At 33.8% G+C, this 18,501-nt stretch overlaps 1 protein-coding gene and 1 non-coding gene across 2 annotated transcripts; one reads left to right on the top strand and one right to left on the bottom strand.

Moving 5' to 3' along the window:
• Positions 1-4,780: 4,780 nt before the first annotated feature.
• LOC141665031 (uncharacterized) lies at positions 4,781-5,107 on the top strand. Its single transcript, XM_074470989.1, has one exon. The coding sequence runs from the start codon at positions 4,781-4,783 to the stop codon at positions 5,105-5,107; it is 327 nt and encodes a 108-aa protein (XP_074327090.1).
• An 11,506-nt stretch (positions 5,108-16,613) lies between these two features.
• LOC141669278 (small nucleolar RNA R71) lies at positions 16,614-16,720 on the bottom strand. The gene has a single exon (XR_012553565.1). It is a non-coding gene; the product is annotated as a small nucleolar RNA R71 (small nucleolar RNA).
• Positions 16,721-18,501: the final 1,781 nt, after the last annotated feature.

Here is an 18,501-nt window from a genome sequence, read left to right as displayed (position 1 = left end):
TTACCCACTGAATCTGACCCTCAATATCATTATCAATATATCAATATATACTCTTAATTTGTATTAGAACTATCATTTACAAATTACAATTTTTACCCTCAATTTTCTTCTATATTAACTTCCACATAGGGACTTTTTTGTCCACCAAAAATAGAGTGGATCATCCATATTTGAAAATGGGTAAAATCCATAATCCACTTCTCATACTCTTTCCTTATATTTTTAGCGGACTATATCAATCAAATGGGTATATACATGTTTAGTTTAGAGATAACCATCGGGATAACCTCTACGACGACATCACACCCCTTCCCCCACGTAATTTTCAAATTTAAATTCATTATTTCTCCAACCTTTCACTGAAACAAATAGTACATAGGTTATTATTCATTCACTCTACTATGGTGATCGTTGAACATGGATAGACCAGGTAAGCCATTGTTAATAAAAATAAGTTTATAAGTTAATTCTCTTCATAATAACCTAACCTGCATCATACTGAGATTTTTTTTTGTTTGAAGGTCGTAAGCGGCAACCTCTTCGATCGTTATCTCCTTCGTCAGCACAGAAAGGTATGTTTATCAATCATTTTTCCGTATGTAATTCATGTTGTATACTCACTGGTATTAATATTCAAATGTGTTAGGTCCCAAAAAAATCAAACATTCAATCTCAATCTGGGTCTGTAACACATAACCTAGAGCCACAATCAAGTTTTAAAGAGAACATAGACTCCAATATTCTTGGATCCTCTAGCATTGGTATGTTATCTATTCATGTCATCGCCATATAGAACTTTAACCTCCCAATATACATAGTCATCATTATGTATTTACTTTTGTTAGTATGTATTTTATTTTGTGATGTTTGAAGGTTGTAGGCGTCAAAATATTGAACCGTTATCGCAATTGTCAGGACATAAAGATTTGTTAATAAAAAACATGTATATTCTATCCTTCATGCTCACCTATAAAAATTGGCACACCTTAGGTTCCAAGAAAAAAGACCAGCATTCTACATCATTCTGGGACTATGGAAGAAAACCGAGAGCCTCAATCAAGTTTGCGAGACATCAATGACTCTAATGTTCTTCAATCTAATAATCTTGGTATTTCATTTTTTTCATGTGCTCTGTTAAATGTTAGCTAATAGTCAACACTGTATTGTGTATAATACATATAGGGAGACATGTGAATTGTGATGCTCTTGGTCTTCTCAAGGACGAGATACAATGACCCATTGCAATGTCTGAGAATGCCATCCACGCTATGCCACTTCAGCTGAGGTAATTGTTTGTTTTCATATTGTCCAACAATCAAGTTGATGATCCTATAAAGATATGACAACAATATTGGCAATCAATGGCAGATGACGTGGTGTACTCTAGGCGTAAATCAACTAGTAACATGAATCTGCAACTCAGTAAGTCAGATATTCAGAACATAATATTAACAGGTTAGTATTCTTATTAATAGTGATCTGTTGGCATGTTTTATACACTTATACATGTATTTGCTTTTTTAGTTTGAGATGTCCTTGATTTCATTTATTAAACTGTTAAAAAAAAACTCAGTAACTACTTACACTATACTTACTAATATTCTTATTCACATATGTCCACATCTTCAATATTTTATTTGCATAGTTGTTTCACGAATTCCCTCTTAATAAATTCCTATTTGTAAATACATAATAGATCTTTTTTTCTTTTTTTTAATATATATTATACAACGTCAATTGTATCAAAGTGTGTTAGCATTACAACGGTTACATGTTATATAGTACATTTCAGTGTTAATTAAGATACATGTTAATAATAGCATGTAAATAAAATTATGATGGGGTTAAAACACCTCTTTGATTTAGGCTTAAGATTAGAAACACCTTTATGTCTAATAACGGGCCAAATTCACAAATTTCCATGATATTCGTGGAGTAAAATGCCTTCTCCGTTAGAGTTTTACATGTCACTAAAAGTACCTACACATGTAATTGTATTTATGCATGATATATGGTATTTTTCATGGAAACTAAGGCCAATTTGCTGATTTGATACAAAATTTTGAAGCACTTTTAAGAACAGATTTCTGCAACATATTCCTCCATATTTCAGCATCAAATTCTGCATTTTTTGCACCAATTTTTGCAGTTTCGATAGCATTTTTTCTGCAGAATTCTGCTGCATTTTTTGAGCAGATTTTAGCAGTAAATTTTGCATTTTTATGCAGAATTCTGCTGCATTTTGAGCAGATTTTAGAAGTAGATTTTGCATTTTTCTGCAGCAAACATGTAGCATTTTTCTACAGATTTTTTAGCATATTTCTATAACAGTCTCCTGCATATACAAGCAACAAGTTTTTTTTTGCAGCGTATTACAACATAATTTATTTGCAGATTGTTGCACCAAGTACTATATTTTTCTGCATCAATTTTTTCCACCAGATAATCCTACTTTTCTGCATCCATTTTCAGCACTAATCTGTGCCAAATTCTTTAGTATTCTACTGCAATTTTTTTGTAGTTTGTATTTGAGATCCTGGTATCTCTGCATTGCATTCCATCCCGGTCTTTTTGTCTATCTTAATAAATCAATATATTTGAGATTATTGACAAGTTCTAATCAGTTAATCAATATATTTAGTGTATTAGTTATTATATTAAGTTAGTTATGTGCCTTAAAAACTTACGACGTGATGCACTCGTGAAGAACAGGTCCTGTTTTTAACCAATAATCCTTCATATTGCCATGGAACATATCAGTAAGTAGTTAGTTATGGTCATATTTTGTTGTTTTAATTTCATTGGAATAGATTTATAGTATGACATTCATAACATTCATCTAAGTATATCGTTAGAAATATGAGTTAAGTACATATTTGTTACGACATCTATTTCCAAACAAATCTTAAACTTCGATAAATTCAAGTGAACTCCATGAGTTGAGATTAAATCTATATTATGACATCTATTTCTTATAAGTATATCTTTTTTCCTTCCATCTGATAACCGTGTAGTAGTATTTGACGGTAGTTTGCATTATGCATGTATTCTTTTGCAATGAGTATCTTAAAACCTTTAAGCTACCCATTTAAGTAGCTAATGTGCATTACTATATATCAAACTTTAACAAAAATGTTAGTTTCCTAAATGGGAGATTGATAAGAAGATGCCCATTAACATCAAAGAAAATTTGTATATTGTGCCTATGTCACCACCAAATGAGGGATCTAAAAATTATTATGAGTAGGAATGCAACACAAAACTTGCACCCATAACAATAGACATGCGGTGGCCTTTAGCACCGCAGTCAGAAGACTCACTCAAAACTGTCCAAAAATAATAAATACACCTCATCAATAAGTTAGTAAAATAATATTGATAGACTGTGCATTGACTATAGTAACTATGTAACACATCTTACCATCTGGAGGGAAGTTGAGAGAGACTCTGGATAAATAACTTAACAATTATTTTTTGTGCTCAGACCACAGTTTAGAGGGTTCCGATTCCTTATTATTCTGAAACCAAAGTGAATCCATAAAAAAATACAAAAAGAAAAAAAATAGCTACCATGGAAAGCGACGATGAGGAGAATAGTGGACTGACTTAAAAGTTCTGGAAGATATCTTGGATAGGGGAGCCACTGAATTGTTGAAAGACAAATCCATGCAACTGATTTAAACTTAAAAAATATACCTCTATTAAAAAAAATGTTATCCAGTTATTTCATCATGTTTCTAGATCATTCCGAATAAGATACTTACATAATAGTCAATCCTCCAATTTTAGACAGGGATTCGGGGATTGTTCCACTAAAGCTGTTTTTATTTAGTCACATGCCATGTTCAAAGAGACACAATGTTGACGAATTATTATAAAATCGAATAATGGTCCTTTTTCCATATATACATACATATATATATACTTAGTATACTCATCGGAGTGGATAAAGTTTCTTTAACTTACAAATAGTTAAGGTTTCTGAGGTCACCAAAGGAACTAGGTATATTATCACCAAGCTTATTGTTGGAAAGCTTATTGTCTGAAGCTTCTCCAATTGTCCGATGGCAGAAGGTATAACATCATAAATAGCATTATTTTACAGCAATCTACAAATGAAAGACAAAATAAGTAAATAGAGATTTGGGTTCATTGGCATCATTACTAATAATTTAGGAATGCAAATGTAAGTGAAAAATTAAAAGACTGAGTATATTTCATTGAATTTATGTTAAGTAGCAACATGTTTAATTTCAGTTTTAACTCATGGAGCTTTACAAATTTAAAGGTTACAGGTCAGTGATCAGATTTACACTAGCATTTTTTAGAATTTAATATCCAAAATTAAGTTGAATTTACTTCTAAAATACCATGGTTATTGGACATAGAGCAGATTATAGACAATCATGTTGTTGATATGCCATTCTTATATCTAAAAAGTTATGAGTAGAGGATGCACTTTTACAGTTTAGAATAAAAGCTCACAAAATATATCAATTTGTCTTACATGCATTTTTCATTTGGATTAAGAAATAATAATTTATCTGAAATAATTCGCATGTACCTGTAAAATAACACAACTTTTTGCATTATATATTGTAAACATTCGACTATTTATTTAATTCTGATCTAACATTAAACTACAGAAAAAGAGAAACTGTTCAAAGACGTCGGGAAAAGTCTTAAAAAATTCTCTACACTTCCCTTTCCTGATGAAAGTTTCTTACATGAACTAAAGAATAGACTCATTACGGAAGAACTTGGTTACGATTGAGCTCATATGCGAGAAGAACATGACAAATTGTTTGGGAGTCTAAACGAAGACCAACTTCAGGCCTATAACTCTATTATCAACAGTGTAGACAGTAACCAAGGTGGATTATTTTTTGTATATAGTTCCGGAGGTTGTGGAAAAACGTTTCTCGGGAAAACGTTGTGTTGTAGACTACGTAGTGTAGGCAGGATTGTTCTTCCCGTGGCCTCTTCTGACATTGCGGCAACACTTCTTCCTGGTGGAAGAACTGCCCAATCCAGATTTTACATTCCATTGAAACTTGACCAACACTCGGTTGCAGGTATCAAGCATGGTGTCACAATTGGTGTTTGAATAGTCGTAAAAATAATGTAATTATATTTTATTTATGATTGTATTAAGAATATATTTATTCTAAAAATATAATCTTAATTATTAAAGTATTTTTCCTTATTCGAAGTATTATATATTTTTTGTTGTATTTTGGATTTTACATAATACTTTCAGAATTATAGAATATATAGTTGCACATGTATAGGTTATTACAACATTATAATTGTTTCTATATTATTTTTTTATATCTTTTTTACTCATTAAATTACAAAATAAAAATATTTAATTAATTTGAATGTAGAATTATTACTAAAAATTCCCGTGTGCGAAGCACGGACTATATTACTAGTTTAAATTAATATCAACAGGTTCGGTCCTGACAGTATTTTATAAATTTAAATTTATATCCTACTATTTTTCGAATTATCGGATTAAATTTTTTCGGATACCTAATATTAAAAATAAAGTAATCAAAATTAAATATTATGGATATACAAACAACACTACTTACATATATATACAATTACAATTCAAAGTATTAAATTATTAAGTATTCAAATGTAACATATTGCACGGACTTAGCTAGTTAGTGAAATTTAAAAATATGATGAAATAATATTTAATATTTTAGCACAAATGATTTTTTTAGGTTTCTTCAAAAGTATATTTTTTTAGTAATTATTGTAAAAATACGTTTTCATAAAAAGTTTATTTGCAAAAATACGATTTTACAGTTTAATGTAACCATATATAATCTCGAATGCAACCAAAACAATTTTAGTTACCTCTTAGCGATAAAACAAAATTGTTCTTTAATCATTTGTTAAAGATCAAACTTAACTCCACTGCAATACAAGTTCGTCATAATTTCGTGTCAATACTTTTCGATTTTGTGTATAACCTCCACCACCGTTCGAATATAAATTGTGTTCAAACCATCTGAATTTTTAGGTTCCATCATGAGATTGTATGATTCTTTTGTGAACCTCCAATTTAGAGTTAAATTCTCCCAAGTAAAATCTCCTCCTGATTAGATCAATTTCCTGTTGCATTGATTTTGACAATGCAAATAACTCAATCTAGTATACAGGATGGCTATCTAAAATAGATTTAAGAAACACTGAACAATATCTGTAAAGACAAGGGAATCACTCAAGAGTTTTCAGCTCCAAGAACACCTCAAAAAAATGGTGTGGTTAAAAGGAAAAACAAAACTCTAGTTGAAGCTACAAGGACAATGTTGCAAGATGCTAAGTTACCAACAAGCTTTTAGGAAGAAGCTGTTAACACAAAATGTTATATTCAGAACATATAATTGGTAAATAAGAGCATTGGAAAATCACCCTACTCAATCATGTCTGGAAATAAGCCTACAGTTAAACATCCTTATACGTTTGGAAGCAAATGCTTCATGTTAAAGGACAACTCGGAATATGTTGTAAAATTCGACTCTAAAGTATTTGAAGCTATCTTTCTTGGTTACTCATTGGACAAGACTGCATATAGGGTCCATGTGCTAGAGCAAAGAAAGATTATGTAGAGTACATATGTAACTTTTAATGATGAAAAGTACCCTGGATTGGACTGCATTAATAAAAATGAAGCTGAAAACTTGAATTTTGAAAATCTCAACCTTGACAGTGATTCTAAAATTGATGATGAAAAGAATTCAGACAATGAAGAAGAAGAAGGTAGTGAACCACTCAATTCTGTAAATGAAGATCCACCTCAAAATAGAAACTCTCCTGAATTTGATAACATAAACTCAGGGAGATAAAAAGGTGATAGTTATGCAAGTCATGCCATGGATGAAGGAAATGAGGGCACTTTTAGTCATCAAAATCATCACACTAGGAAATGGGACATGAGTCATACTGGATACACTATTATTGGTGATCACAATGCTGGTGTGAGAACTAGAAGTGTCATTGTATATGGTTGTATATACAATAGTCTTCTCTTTCAAAATGAGCCTACGAAAAATGAGGAAAGCTTGCTTGATCCTGATTAGATAACTGCAATACAAGAAGAATTAAATTAGTTTGAGAGAAACAAAGTACGGGTGCTAGTTCCTGCACCAAGAAATTGAAGTATTATTGGAAAAAAGTGGGTGTACATGAACAAGATGGATGAAAATGGTATTGTTACTAAAAACATGACAAGGCTGGTTTTCAAATGCTACTCACAAGAGGAAGGAATTGACTATGATGAAACTTTTGCTCCAGTTGCGAGACTTGAAGCTAAGAATTTTTCTAGCATTTGCTGCATACTCAAACTTTTAGGTGTATTAAACAGATGTGAAAAGTGCATTTCTCAATAGTGAATTGGAAGAGAAAGTCTATGTGCAATAGCCTACTGGCTTTGAAGATCCATAATTTCCAAACTCTGTCTACGGACTTTTAACGACTCTATATGAATTAAAACAGACACCTAGTGTAAGAACCCAAAAATTTGACATCTGTAAAAGACCTTTATGAATAGTAACCTTGCGATTTAATAAAAACTTTTACGATCACACTATATACGAGTTTTTAATTTAAGATTCCGAGTTGATATTGTGATTATACGTACCAAATGAATGTAAGTAAACGCTATTAGTTTTCGAAGAAAACGAACTTTGAAAAATGACTGTCTATGAACCATCAAGGATTACGAGAATCACAATATAATTACAAAGTTAAAATCCTACAAATTCAAATCCAAGTACGATACTTCAAAGTGTAGAGGACATATAAGAAAGGATTTACCACGTGAACCGCTTACGAAGATTTATTACGAAAACGAATAAGCGACCAAATAAATACGTAAGCGAACGAATAAACAAACCCATGCCATGAAAATTCCATGCAAATATAATGTAAATAAATTAGCAATTAATTAATTAAGCTAGCTTATTAAATTAAAGGCTAGTACAAAACAACTTTCCCTAAATAAGGATTCTTATTTTTTTTTTCATGATATAGCTTGACAATTGGTGTGCAAGCTAGGCCTAGACTTGGAAAAAGAAAGGCTTGTTCTATACACCTTAGAAATAGACAAAATGCATACAATTTCCACCACAGTTTCAAGAAGCAAGCCAAACAATTCTCTCTCTCTCTCTTCAAAAACACAATGCTGATTTTCAAGAACACCACGGAGAGAAAAATTCATATCTCATGTTCTACTCATTCAAAAATCATCAAATTTTTACCAAACCTATTTCATATCATGGTTAAGTCATGAACCAAATTTTATGCCCATCCATGAAGTTTTCAATTTTATAAAAATATTTGAAGTTGAGGGTGAATAGTTCTCCAAAAATTATTAACTTATTTTTTTGATTTTTTAATGAAAGTTTAAAGCTCCTAAAGCTAGACCAAGGTTTCATCAAGGATCTTAGGACTTTATTAAGTATTAAAAAGCTTCAAGGAAGGTATAAACATTCATCCAAACTTTTTTTAAGTTTTAAGTTTCAAGAAAAGTAAGGATCTTGGATATAAGTATGGTTTTGATGATTGATTTGATATTATCTTGATATTTAGTTAATTAGTTTTAAGGTTGATGACTGTTGCCTCAAGAACATGTTGTTCTTGATAGTAGTTAGTGTTGAGATGATGATTTGATGACTGTTGATGGTGGTATAATGATTTAAGACGTAAACGAAACTCGGATCATAATCATAAAAAACGAACAAAACTTAACTTAAGTTTTAGCAGAAGTTCCCGAATGTATAAACTATAGTTTCTTAAAAAGTAACAATTTATTATGATATATAATGTTATAAGGATCGTTTAGGCTCTTGAATCGCTTGATTCCGATTTACGGATCAAAAGTTATGACCGTTTTAATAAAAGGGATTTACGCGACAAAACTGCTACAAATTACGAATTTTGTAAATATAAATGATCGACTTAAAAATATTTAAAAATCATGAAATGTTTACAGAGAGTAAGAAATAGAGTTTATTAACTTCCATAAAAATTTCATGTAAAAATATTGATTTGTCAATTTTATAAAAATGTCGGAGTCGAGGTCGCGTGGAGTAAAAAACCCAACGCAACCGAGTGTTAGGAAACGCGGGATTTTCACCCCTGTTACCAGAAAACCATTTTAAAATAATGTGTTTTAAATTTTTTCTAGATCGCCCATGTGAAAAAGGTGTTCTAAATTTTGTCTAGATCGCGCATGCGAAAATGGTGCGTCAATTGAGTTAACGGTTTGAGAGATATCAACGTTTTAGTGAAAGCGGTTTGAATAGTAAAACTCCGTAGTTGACCGAACTTTTAAAATGCTTTTCACCTAATTAAATTCATTTTATCAAAATGAAAATTTTATAATAAATATTAAAAGAACTCAAGAAGCTCCTCGAGGTAGTTTCATATTAAAATATTAATTTTACGATTTATTAAAAATAATAGAGTGTGAGTCGCGTAATAGTAACATTCGGTAAAGTCAACTCTAGAAGACTACTTTGACCGTCCGTTTTGACCAAGGATTGATACTTATTTCGAGTCGGTCGGATATTGAAAATTATGAAGTATTTTACTTATTAAAAATATAAGTCGGTGATAAGATTAGGAATACTGATTAAGATTATGATATTTGTTGATTAGAAAACCCGGAACGAGAGGAAGTCGGAAAATGTATCTTGGACTTCAGGCAAGTTTTCAAACCCTACCTTTTTGAAACTGTTGTGTTGTGTTTGTTTTCAAATAATGTCGATATATACATGATGTTATATTTACGATGTTTTACGAATTATGTTACATAATATCATAAGATATGATAATGATTTTGGTATATGAATATTACCGAATTTTAATCGATAATGCTAGAGAGTAGCGTTGTATATATGAGGAGTATATTTTAGACCGAGGATCGGTCAGTATAATTTGATGAAAACTCGGAAGTATTCCGGAGGTGTTTTATTTAAGAATATTAACGCTACAGTAGAGCGTGATGTATAAGTTGTAAGACCGAGAGTCGGTCAGTTTTTATAAAGTATAAACCCCGGAATTATCCCGAAGATATTTTGGGATGATTAAAAGTCCGTAGCTATTTTATTCCAAGGGACTCGATGTCCTCTTGCTAAATATTAAAGTACCTCAAATTTAATTTAAAAATGATTTCTAAAAATCGTAATCCCTCAACTCTATTTAATTACCCGAACAATGAATATTATTTCAGGTATTCATTTAAAAAGGGGGAAGTATTCTCCAACGTTTATTTTATTTTAAAACCAATTATTTTATATATATTAAATATTAATATAATTACTTAAACTTAAATTAGTTGAGGAATATTATTTCAAATATTATTTTAAAGAAGAACTATTCGAGGTTTAATTATTTAATAATTATTATTTAATTATTCAATATTTATTAAATGATTTAATATCATTTAAAAATCATAAAACCTAATTTAAAATATTTTCTGAGTTTCAGAAATTCATATTAATATTTTCAGATCGTTAAAGAATATTATCTCGACATATTTTAAATATTTTGAATATAGTTTCAAAAGAAACTCCCCCTCATTTATCTATCTGTTGACAACGGTCAACTCACATTGTCTTAGTACTTCTTCCGAAAATTCTCGGAAGTACATATATATATATACATATGAGATGAGTTGTACCTATCACCAAGAAAACGCTTTGAGAACTTCGATGTGATTCGAGTTCTTGAGATATGATAGGATTTCTTAAAAGGACAAGGAAGGGGTAGATTCTAGTACTATGTGTACTAGGGAGACTACCAAAGGTACCGCATGCGAAGGTACTATGTATACTCAGGAACTTGTGAAGTATGTGTATACCCAAAATGGGGCACGTAGCCCGAATGCAGAAAGGGTGATAACGGGGATACGAAGGTGTGGTCCTTTGACTAGTAGAAAAGGTTACTATTTTCTGTATTACGACTGATCATCGTATGCGGTGGCTCCAGTGAATGTCCTATATTCTTCCAATTGGAATTGAGATGCAATACCGTAACCCAAACCTAGGTGCTGGGTTTACCATTAAAGTATTTGCATACTAATAAGTCAATCAAAGAATAGTTTTGAAAAGAGGTGTGTATCACCAAGAAAAATATTTTGAATAAATATATATCCTTGTACGGATTAATATAATTTCCTTTAACAGTCTTTTCATACTGTTGATTAATATGGCTGAGCATTATTACTCACTCTTGCTTTCTTTTAAATATCACAACACAACAGATTACCAGTATGCCAGCGTGGGACTTAGTCACTTGAAATCGTGGGGAGAATCCCTTACAGCTTTGTCTCAGGTGGACCAGAGTATCCAGATAGGTATAAGATGTTAGTAGTAATTATTGTAACTTCATGTAGAGGTTACGAATAATTGTTTAAGATCTTGTAAAGTATATTTGAGTGTAATAAAAGAAGATTACATTTTGGACATCGTTTCTAAGGCTATAACTTGTGTGTGTGTGTGCGCGTGAGATTGAGGTATGTTGGATTATTGAATCAATACAGGTTACACATGAGTGAAGGATGGCGTGACGACCCAGATTCCTGACCCCTAATTTGGGGGCGTTACACCTAGAGCATGGTATGACAATTTGTCAGAATTCTTGATCAATAATGGATTCACTAGAGCGATAATTGATAACTCTCTTTTTCAAGTAACATGGTAATGCTATTATCCTAGTTCAAATTTATGTGGATGATGTCATTTTTTGTTCTACTAATGAGAAGTTTTGTCAAAGATTCTCAAGACTCATGCAAAGTGAATATGAGATGAGCATGATGGAAGAATTAAGTTATTTCCTTGGCCTACAAGTCATCCAAAGAAGTAATAGAATCTTTATCAGTCAAACTAAATATGTTAGAGATTATCTAAATAAATTTAAGATGGTGGATTTCTCACCTACATCAACTCTTATGTCTACAACTACTAAATTGGATGAAGATAAGAAAGGAAAAAGTGTAGACATCACAAGCTATAGGGGAATTATTGGATCTCTACTTTACTTGACTGCTAGTAGGCCAGACATCTTGTTTGTTATCTGTCTGTGTACAAGATTTCAAGCTAATCTGAAGGAATTACACTAAATGACTGTTAAGAGGATTTTCATAAATCTGAAGGGTACTCCAAACTTGGGATTATGGTATCCAAGGGAAACATAGTTTGAAGCTGTTGGTTACACAGATGCTGATTTTAGAGAATGCAGTGTGAACAAAAAGAGTACTAGTGGAAGCTTTCAATTTCTTGGTCAAAGACTTGTATCCTTGTATAGTAAGAAATAACAATATGTGTCAACTTCCACTGCTGAGGCTAAATACATAGATGCTGGAAGTTGTTGTGCTCTAGTGCTTTGGATCAGAAATCAACTAATGGATTATGGACTAGTATTATTAAAAAATTCCCATCATGTGTGATAATATTAGTGCAATATTCATTATTGCTAACCATGTTAATCATTCTAGAACAAAGCACATTGATGTAATGTACCATTTCATTATAGAACATGCTACAAATGATATCATTGAGCTTATTTATATTATTAGGCCTCAATGATACTATAAGAGGGGGTTGAATATAGTATCTACAATCAATTCGATTATAAACACAAGTATGTAACAGAAAACAAGTTTATTCAATATATCAAACTCTGTTATAGTAGGTTTAATCTACTCTCTCAGTGATGTATGATATCACTAAGAGCTGCTAGGGTTACAATGAATAATATTCTCGTAAATGATAACACATATAGTGTAAACCCTAATTTATGTTTATATACTACACAGTTACAAGATATCTCCTAATTGATATGACATGTTATGTTTTCTCAAATACATCAATCAGAGATTATCTACTGTAGTCCTTTAGTTGTACAATTCTCCAAGCATATCTTCTTTTGTTTAATCCAGATACTCTCCTGTAAATTAGCCGCTTTTCATCCCTGAAGTGGATCCGCACTTAAGTTTTGATGTAAGCCCTGATGGCTTAAGTTCTGATAACTTCATGTCTTCAGTAAGTTCTAATTTCCAGTTAAGTTCTGATAGTAAGTTCTGAAACTAAACAAATCAGATTAGACATGACATCACAAATATATCTAACAATCTCCCCCAACTTGTAAATTATAAAAATATACAAGTTTATAGATTTGATGATGTCAAAAACATTTAAGTACAAATGCAATGAGAGTTTATATGTACAACTAAATACAACTTACAATCCATGTAGCTTTTACCAAATTCACTGAATCAGCCTGAATCCATAATGATTCCTTATAAAGTTTGATACCAACTTGGTCTCTGCATTTCTTTTAACTTTAAGTAACTGAGCTTTGACTTGCTGCAGTTCTTCATCTTCAGTATCACCAATCTGATATATGGCAGCTCTGAGTGCAGAAATTGGATTTCTTTCAAGTCCATCTCTCAGTCTGATTACCCTTGGATGTGTAGAATCTTCATTATAGCATAAGCATCTTCCTTTCAGAATTACTTCTACCTTAGCAAAATTCTTCCTCATAGGAATTTCTCTTCCATCATCCTCAGTCATCATTGGAGTATACTTTGTCATTCTTGCACCAGAAATTATGAGTAAATCTCTTATTGTCTTCAAAATTTATTCTGACCATTTTCTGGTAACATTAGAATTTACCTCCAGTTGATAATGAATATATTGGAGCTCTTTGATAAATTTCTTCAGCACATCAGAGTTAGATAATCTATAAGTTCTGCCATCAATCAGAAATAAGATCAATTTCTCTTTTTCTTCATAACCATCATGAGTATCCATCACTACTTGTGCAGAAAGCACTTTGTCAAGGTGCTTTTGTGTGATCTCTTCATATGGCTTGTCAGTCAGTGTGAAATGATCTCTAATATCAACTTCTATCCCAGTCTGGAATTTCTCTCTGTCAGAACCTAATCCATAAGTTTCTCTAGCTTGCTTGGCTTTTACCCCAAATGTTGCAAGTTGATTCAACATATGATTTGTCTTGAGCTGAACTGGAATAAACTTGTTCCATAACAGCTTCTTCTTGTCTTCTAATGTTAAGCTGTCTATGTCAACTTGAGCAGTGTTAGAGGTTGATGTCTTGATGATTTGGTCAGGATTTGCAGTTTCAACTGTAGCTTGCTGTTCTGAAATATCTTCAGGATTTATTAAGTTCTGAACTTCTTCACTCTGAACAACTTGAGCTATGTCAGAGGTTGTCTTAGATTCTTCCGTCATCCTCTTTCTCTTCAGAGTTTCAACTGTTTCATCTTCAGCAGCAGCATCATCAAAGACTTGAACTATCTTGCACACAGATTAGTGAACCTAATTAGTGAACTTGAATTCTCTTGTTACAATTCCATTAAAGTAATACCAAATATTTCCCGACATCCATGTTATAAATCATTAAAAATAAAAGAAATGTTTTCTTATCTTAGTGGATTGGACCCAGATGATAAGTGGCATTTTATACCACTTAGAACGTCTTAAAATGGCTTAAATTGGTGTCTTGAAATCAAGTATTTTATGTATTTGATGCGTTTTTCTAGTGTTTATGCATTTCAGGGTATTAGTTGCATTTCGGGGGAGGAATCATCAAGAATAAGCTTTGACATGTGTTCACCATTGCGAGAGGAAAGGAATGGGCAGATTACGGCGAAGAAACGGAGCAAACCTGGATTTTTTCCAGTAGAGGACTGCGCGCCCGCGCAGCAATGCTGAGCGGCCGCGCAGCAACCTGCGCGCCCGCGCAGCTATGCTGAGCGGCCGCGCAGGGTCGGGGGAAAAGATAAATTATTTTAGACTTCTACTTCTGTTTGGCTTCCAACTTCTATGTAATCTGAGTTTTATGGGACTATTATATAGGTAGATTTGAGACGTTTTCACAGAGAGTATTAAGGAGATTATGTTTTAGATTGTGTTTTACGCAAGAAGCGAAGGAGATAAGGAAGAAGACCGATTTAGCACACCGCAACGAAGAGGAAGCATATATTCTTGTGATTCTTGTTTCGTTGTAACGTTGGATGCTAGTTTTCTTGCTTTGACTTATTTACTCTTGTGACGTACTCTATTTTAATATAATTAGTTTAGTTATTATTTTCTTGTGTTTGTTTGTCATGATTTCATATGAACCCATGATGGCGATAAGTTCTATTATGGGCTAATCGTGATCATGGGGTTGCAACGGATTTATTATGGAATTCTTTAGTTAATTGTTTAATACTTTAGTGTGTGATGATTGCATGATATCTAGTATTGGTTGTGCGTATTCGTCTTATGTGCGTCGCGAACATATAAGATAGGGTGTTAATCTCTTGTGAAGCGACGGTGGATCTTGAGATTTAGAACTTGCCATGCTAGCATAGGTTCATGTACGTTGAGCATGATTAGTGGGTAACTCTAACAGTTTTATTTGCCCTATGTATTCAAAAGGGATACCTTGTGCTTAAATCGTTGTGTTGTCAATTTCTGTAGACATATAGGAACTCAACATAATTGATGACTATTCAACTTCTATCTTAATTGTGGATGCTTGGTAGAATGGTATTAGTAGAAAGTTGGCTTTTATCAGTTTCATGTTATTCGGGTAATATCATCACTATCACATGCTAAAGGTAATAACAATGGCTATAGAAGGAAGTAATAATGAAGTTGTGATCTCATGAGTGTTTTATTATTGATAAATTGAAGTGTTAGTTAAGTGGTTAATTGAGTAGTTAATTATAGTTAATATTTAATCAACAATTTTAAGTGTTATTATCTTAACATTGAGAAGTAATCATACATTGGTGAGTAAGTTTAATTAGACAATAATTTAGTCTGAGTCTCTGAGGGAACGAACTAGAAAGTATTCTATATTACTTGCGAACGCGTATACTTGCGTGAATATTAGTGCGTGTTTTCGCCCTAACAAGTTTTTGGCGCCGCTGCCAGGGACTCGACGTATTTGTTTAGTTTATGTACTTACCATCATTGGTCATTAGGACTCAGTGATTAGGACGTAGTAGTTACTTACTCTTTTCGGTTGTGTTTCAGGTACTTTAGCAAGCGTTTATGCAAACTCGTTCACGTGCTCGCAAGAGGACTTTAGATACAGCTGAGGAGACAGACGAAGTTCTTGATATTCCGGAGAAGTTAGATTTTGAGGATTCGGATTCAGGAACTGAGCAGAAAGAACCAGTAAACATGGGAGATCGTATTGTTCAAGCTGATCCAGCTCTTATGGATTTTTCTCGGCCTAAAATTGATGACATTCAGTCAAGCATCCTTCATCCGGCTATTCAAGCTAACACCTTTGAAATCAAGTCGGGCACTATTCAGATGGTGCAGAATTCTGTTTCTTTTGGAGGAGCGGCAACTGAAGACCCCAACATGCACATAAGGAATTTTGTCGAGATCTGCAGCACTTTTAAGTATAATGGCGTGACTGATGAGGCTATCAAGTTGAGGCTTTTCCCATTCTCACTAAGGGACAAGGCTAAAGACTGGTTACATTCTGAACCAGCTGGGTCCATCACTACGTGGCAAGATCTTGCGTAAAAGTTTCTGGTGAAGTTTTATCCAATGGCAAAGACTGCTGCTATGAGGAGTGCTCTTACTCAGTTTTCGCAGCAACCTACAGAATCTATGTGCGAGGCTTGGGAACGCTACAAGGAAATGTTGAGAAAATGTCCACATCATGGAATGCCGGATTGGATGGTGATCACTGGTTTCTATAATGGTTTGGGGGCCCAATCTCGGCCCATGCTCGATGCAGCAGCTGGAGGCGCCTTATTGGCTAAAAGCTATACTGAGGCGTATAATCTTATCGAGACGATGGCTGCAAATGAGCATCAAAACCCAACTCAGAGGATGACGTCAGGCAAGGTAGCAGGTATTCTGGAAGTTGATGCAGCCACCGCTATTGCAGCCCAGCTCCAAGCGCTATCAATGAAGGTTGATTCTCTGGCTACGTATGGAGTTAATCAAATAGCTATGGTTTGTGAGCTTTGTGCAGGTTCTCATGCTACGGATTAGTGTTCTCTTGTCAACGAATCTGTTCAGTATGTGAATAATTATCAGCGACAACAGCAGCCTGTGCCAGCGACCTATCATCCTAATAACAGAAATCATCCAAATTTCAGCTGGGGGAATAATCAGAATGCTATTCAGCCACCATATCAGCAAGGAGTGAGTAAACAGTTTAACCCACCTGGATTCCAGCAACCACAGCAGTATGCTACAAGGCAATCATATCCTCAACAGGGAAGTACAGCTGCACCCACTAGTGCTGATTTTGAGGAACTTAAGCTGTTGTGTAAGAGTCAGGCGGTTTCTATCAAGACCTTGGAAAATCAAATCGGTCAATTAGCCAATGCAGTGCTCAATCGTCAACCTGGCACTCTTCCCAGTGACACGGAAGTACCAGGCAGGAAGGAAGCTAAAGAGCAAGTCAAGGCTATTACCTTAAGGTCTGGAAAAGTGGCTGATGCTGAAAAGGCAAAGGAAGTCGAAGTTGAAGTTAGAGATGAAGAATCTAAGCAAAAGGAGAAAGCGGCGGAACCAAGGAAGACTACTGTTGAACACACTCTGCCTGAGGCTAATACAGGGGAGAAACAGCTCTATCCTCCACCACATTTTCCTAAGAGATTGCAGCAACAAAAGCTGGATAGACAGTTCGGGAAGTTTCTAGAGGTGTTCAAGAAACTTCACATCAATATACCTTTCGCTGAGGCTCTGGAACAAATGCCTAGTTATGCGAAGTTTATGAAGACTATTCTTTCAAGGAAGGTGAAACTGGATGACCTTGAAACCGTTGCTCTCACGGAAGAATGCAGCGCTGTTCTGCAGCAAAAGTTACCACCAAAACTCAAAGATCCAGGAAGCTTCACCATTCCTTGCACCATTGGCAATCTAACTTTTGACAAGTGCCTTTGTGATTTGGGAGCAAGCATTAATCTGATGTCGTTGTCGATCTTTAAAAAGCTGGATCTGCCTGATCCAAAACCTACATACATGTCGCTACAATTGGCTGACCGTTCCATTACTTACCCAAGGGGCATAGTTGAGGATGTGCTCGTCAAGGTGGATAAGCTCTTCTTTCCAGCATATTTTGTTATTCTGGATTTTGAGGAAGATAAGAAGATTCCCATAATCTTGGGAAGGCCTTTCTTGGCTACTGGCCGTACCTTGATAGATGTGCAAAAAGGTGAACTTACTATGCGGGTCCAAGATCAGGATGTGACCTTCAATGTATTCAAGGCAATGAAATTCCCTACAGAAGATGAGGAGTGCTTAAAAGTGGATGTGATTGATACTGCGGTTACTTCGAAACTCGATCACATGCTAATGTCTGATGCATTGGAAAAGGCCTTAGTGGGGGATTTTGACAGCGATGATGAAGATAGCAACGAGCAATTACAATATCTGAACGCTTCTCCATGGAAGCGAAAGCTGGACATACCATTTGAATCTCTTGGTACTTCTG

Source organism: Apium graveolens, chromosome 6 (assembly GCF_009905375.1).
Source record: "Apium graveolens cultivar Ventura chromosome 6, ASM990537v1, whole genome shotgun sequence".
In the NCBI taxonomy this organism is placed as follows: domain Eukaryota; kingdom Viridiplantae; phylum Streptophyta; class Magnoliopsida; order Apiales; family Apiaceae; genus Apium; species Apium graveolens.
Note: the sequence above shows the minus strand (reverse complement) of the source record. Positions and strands in the feature narration are given on the sequence as shown.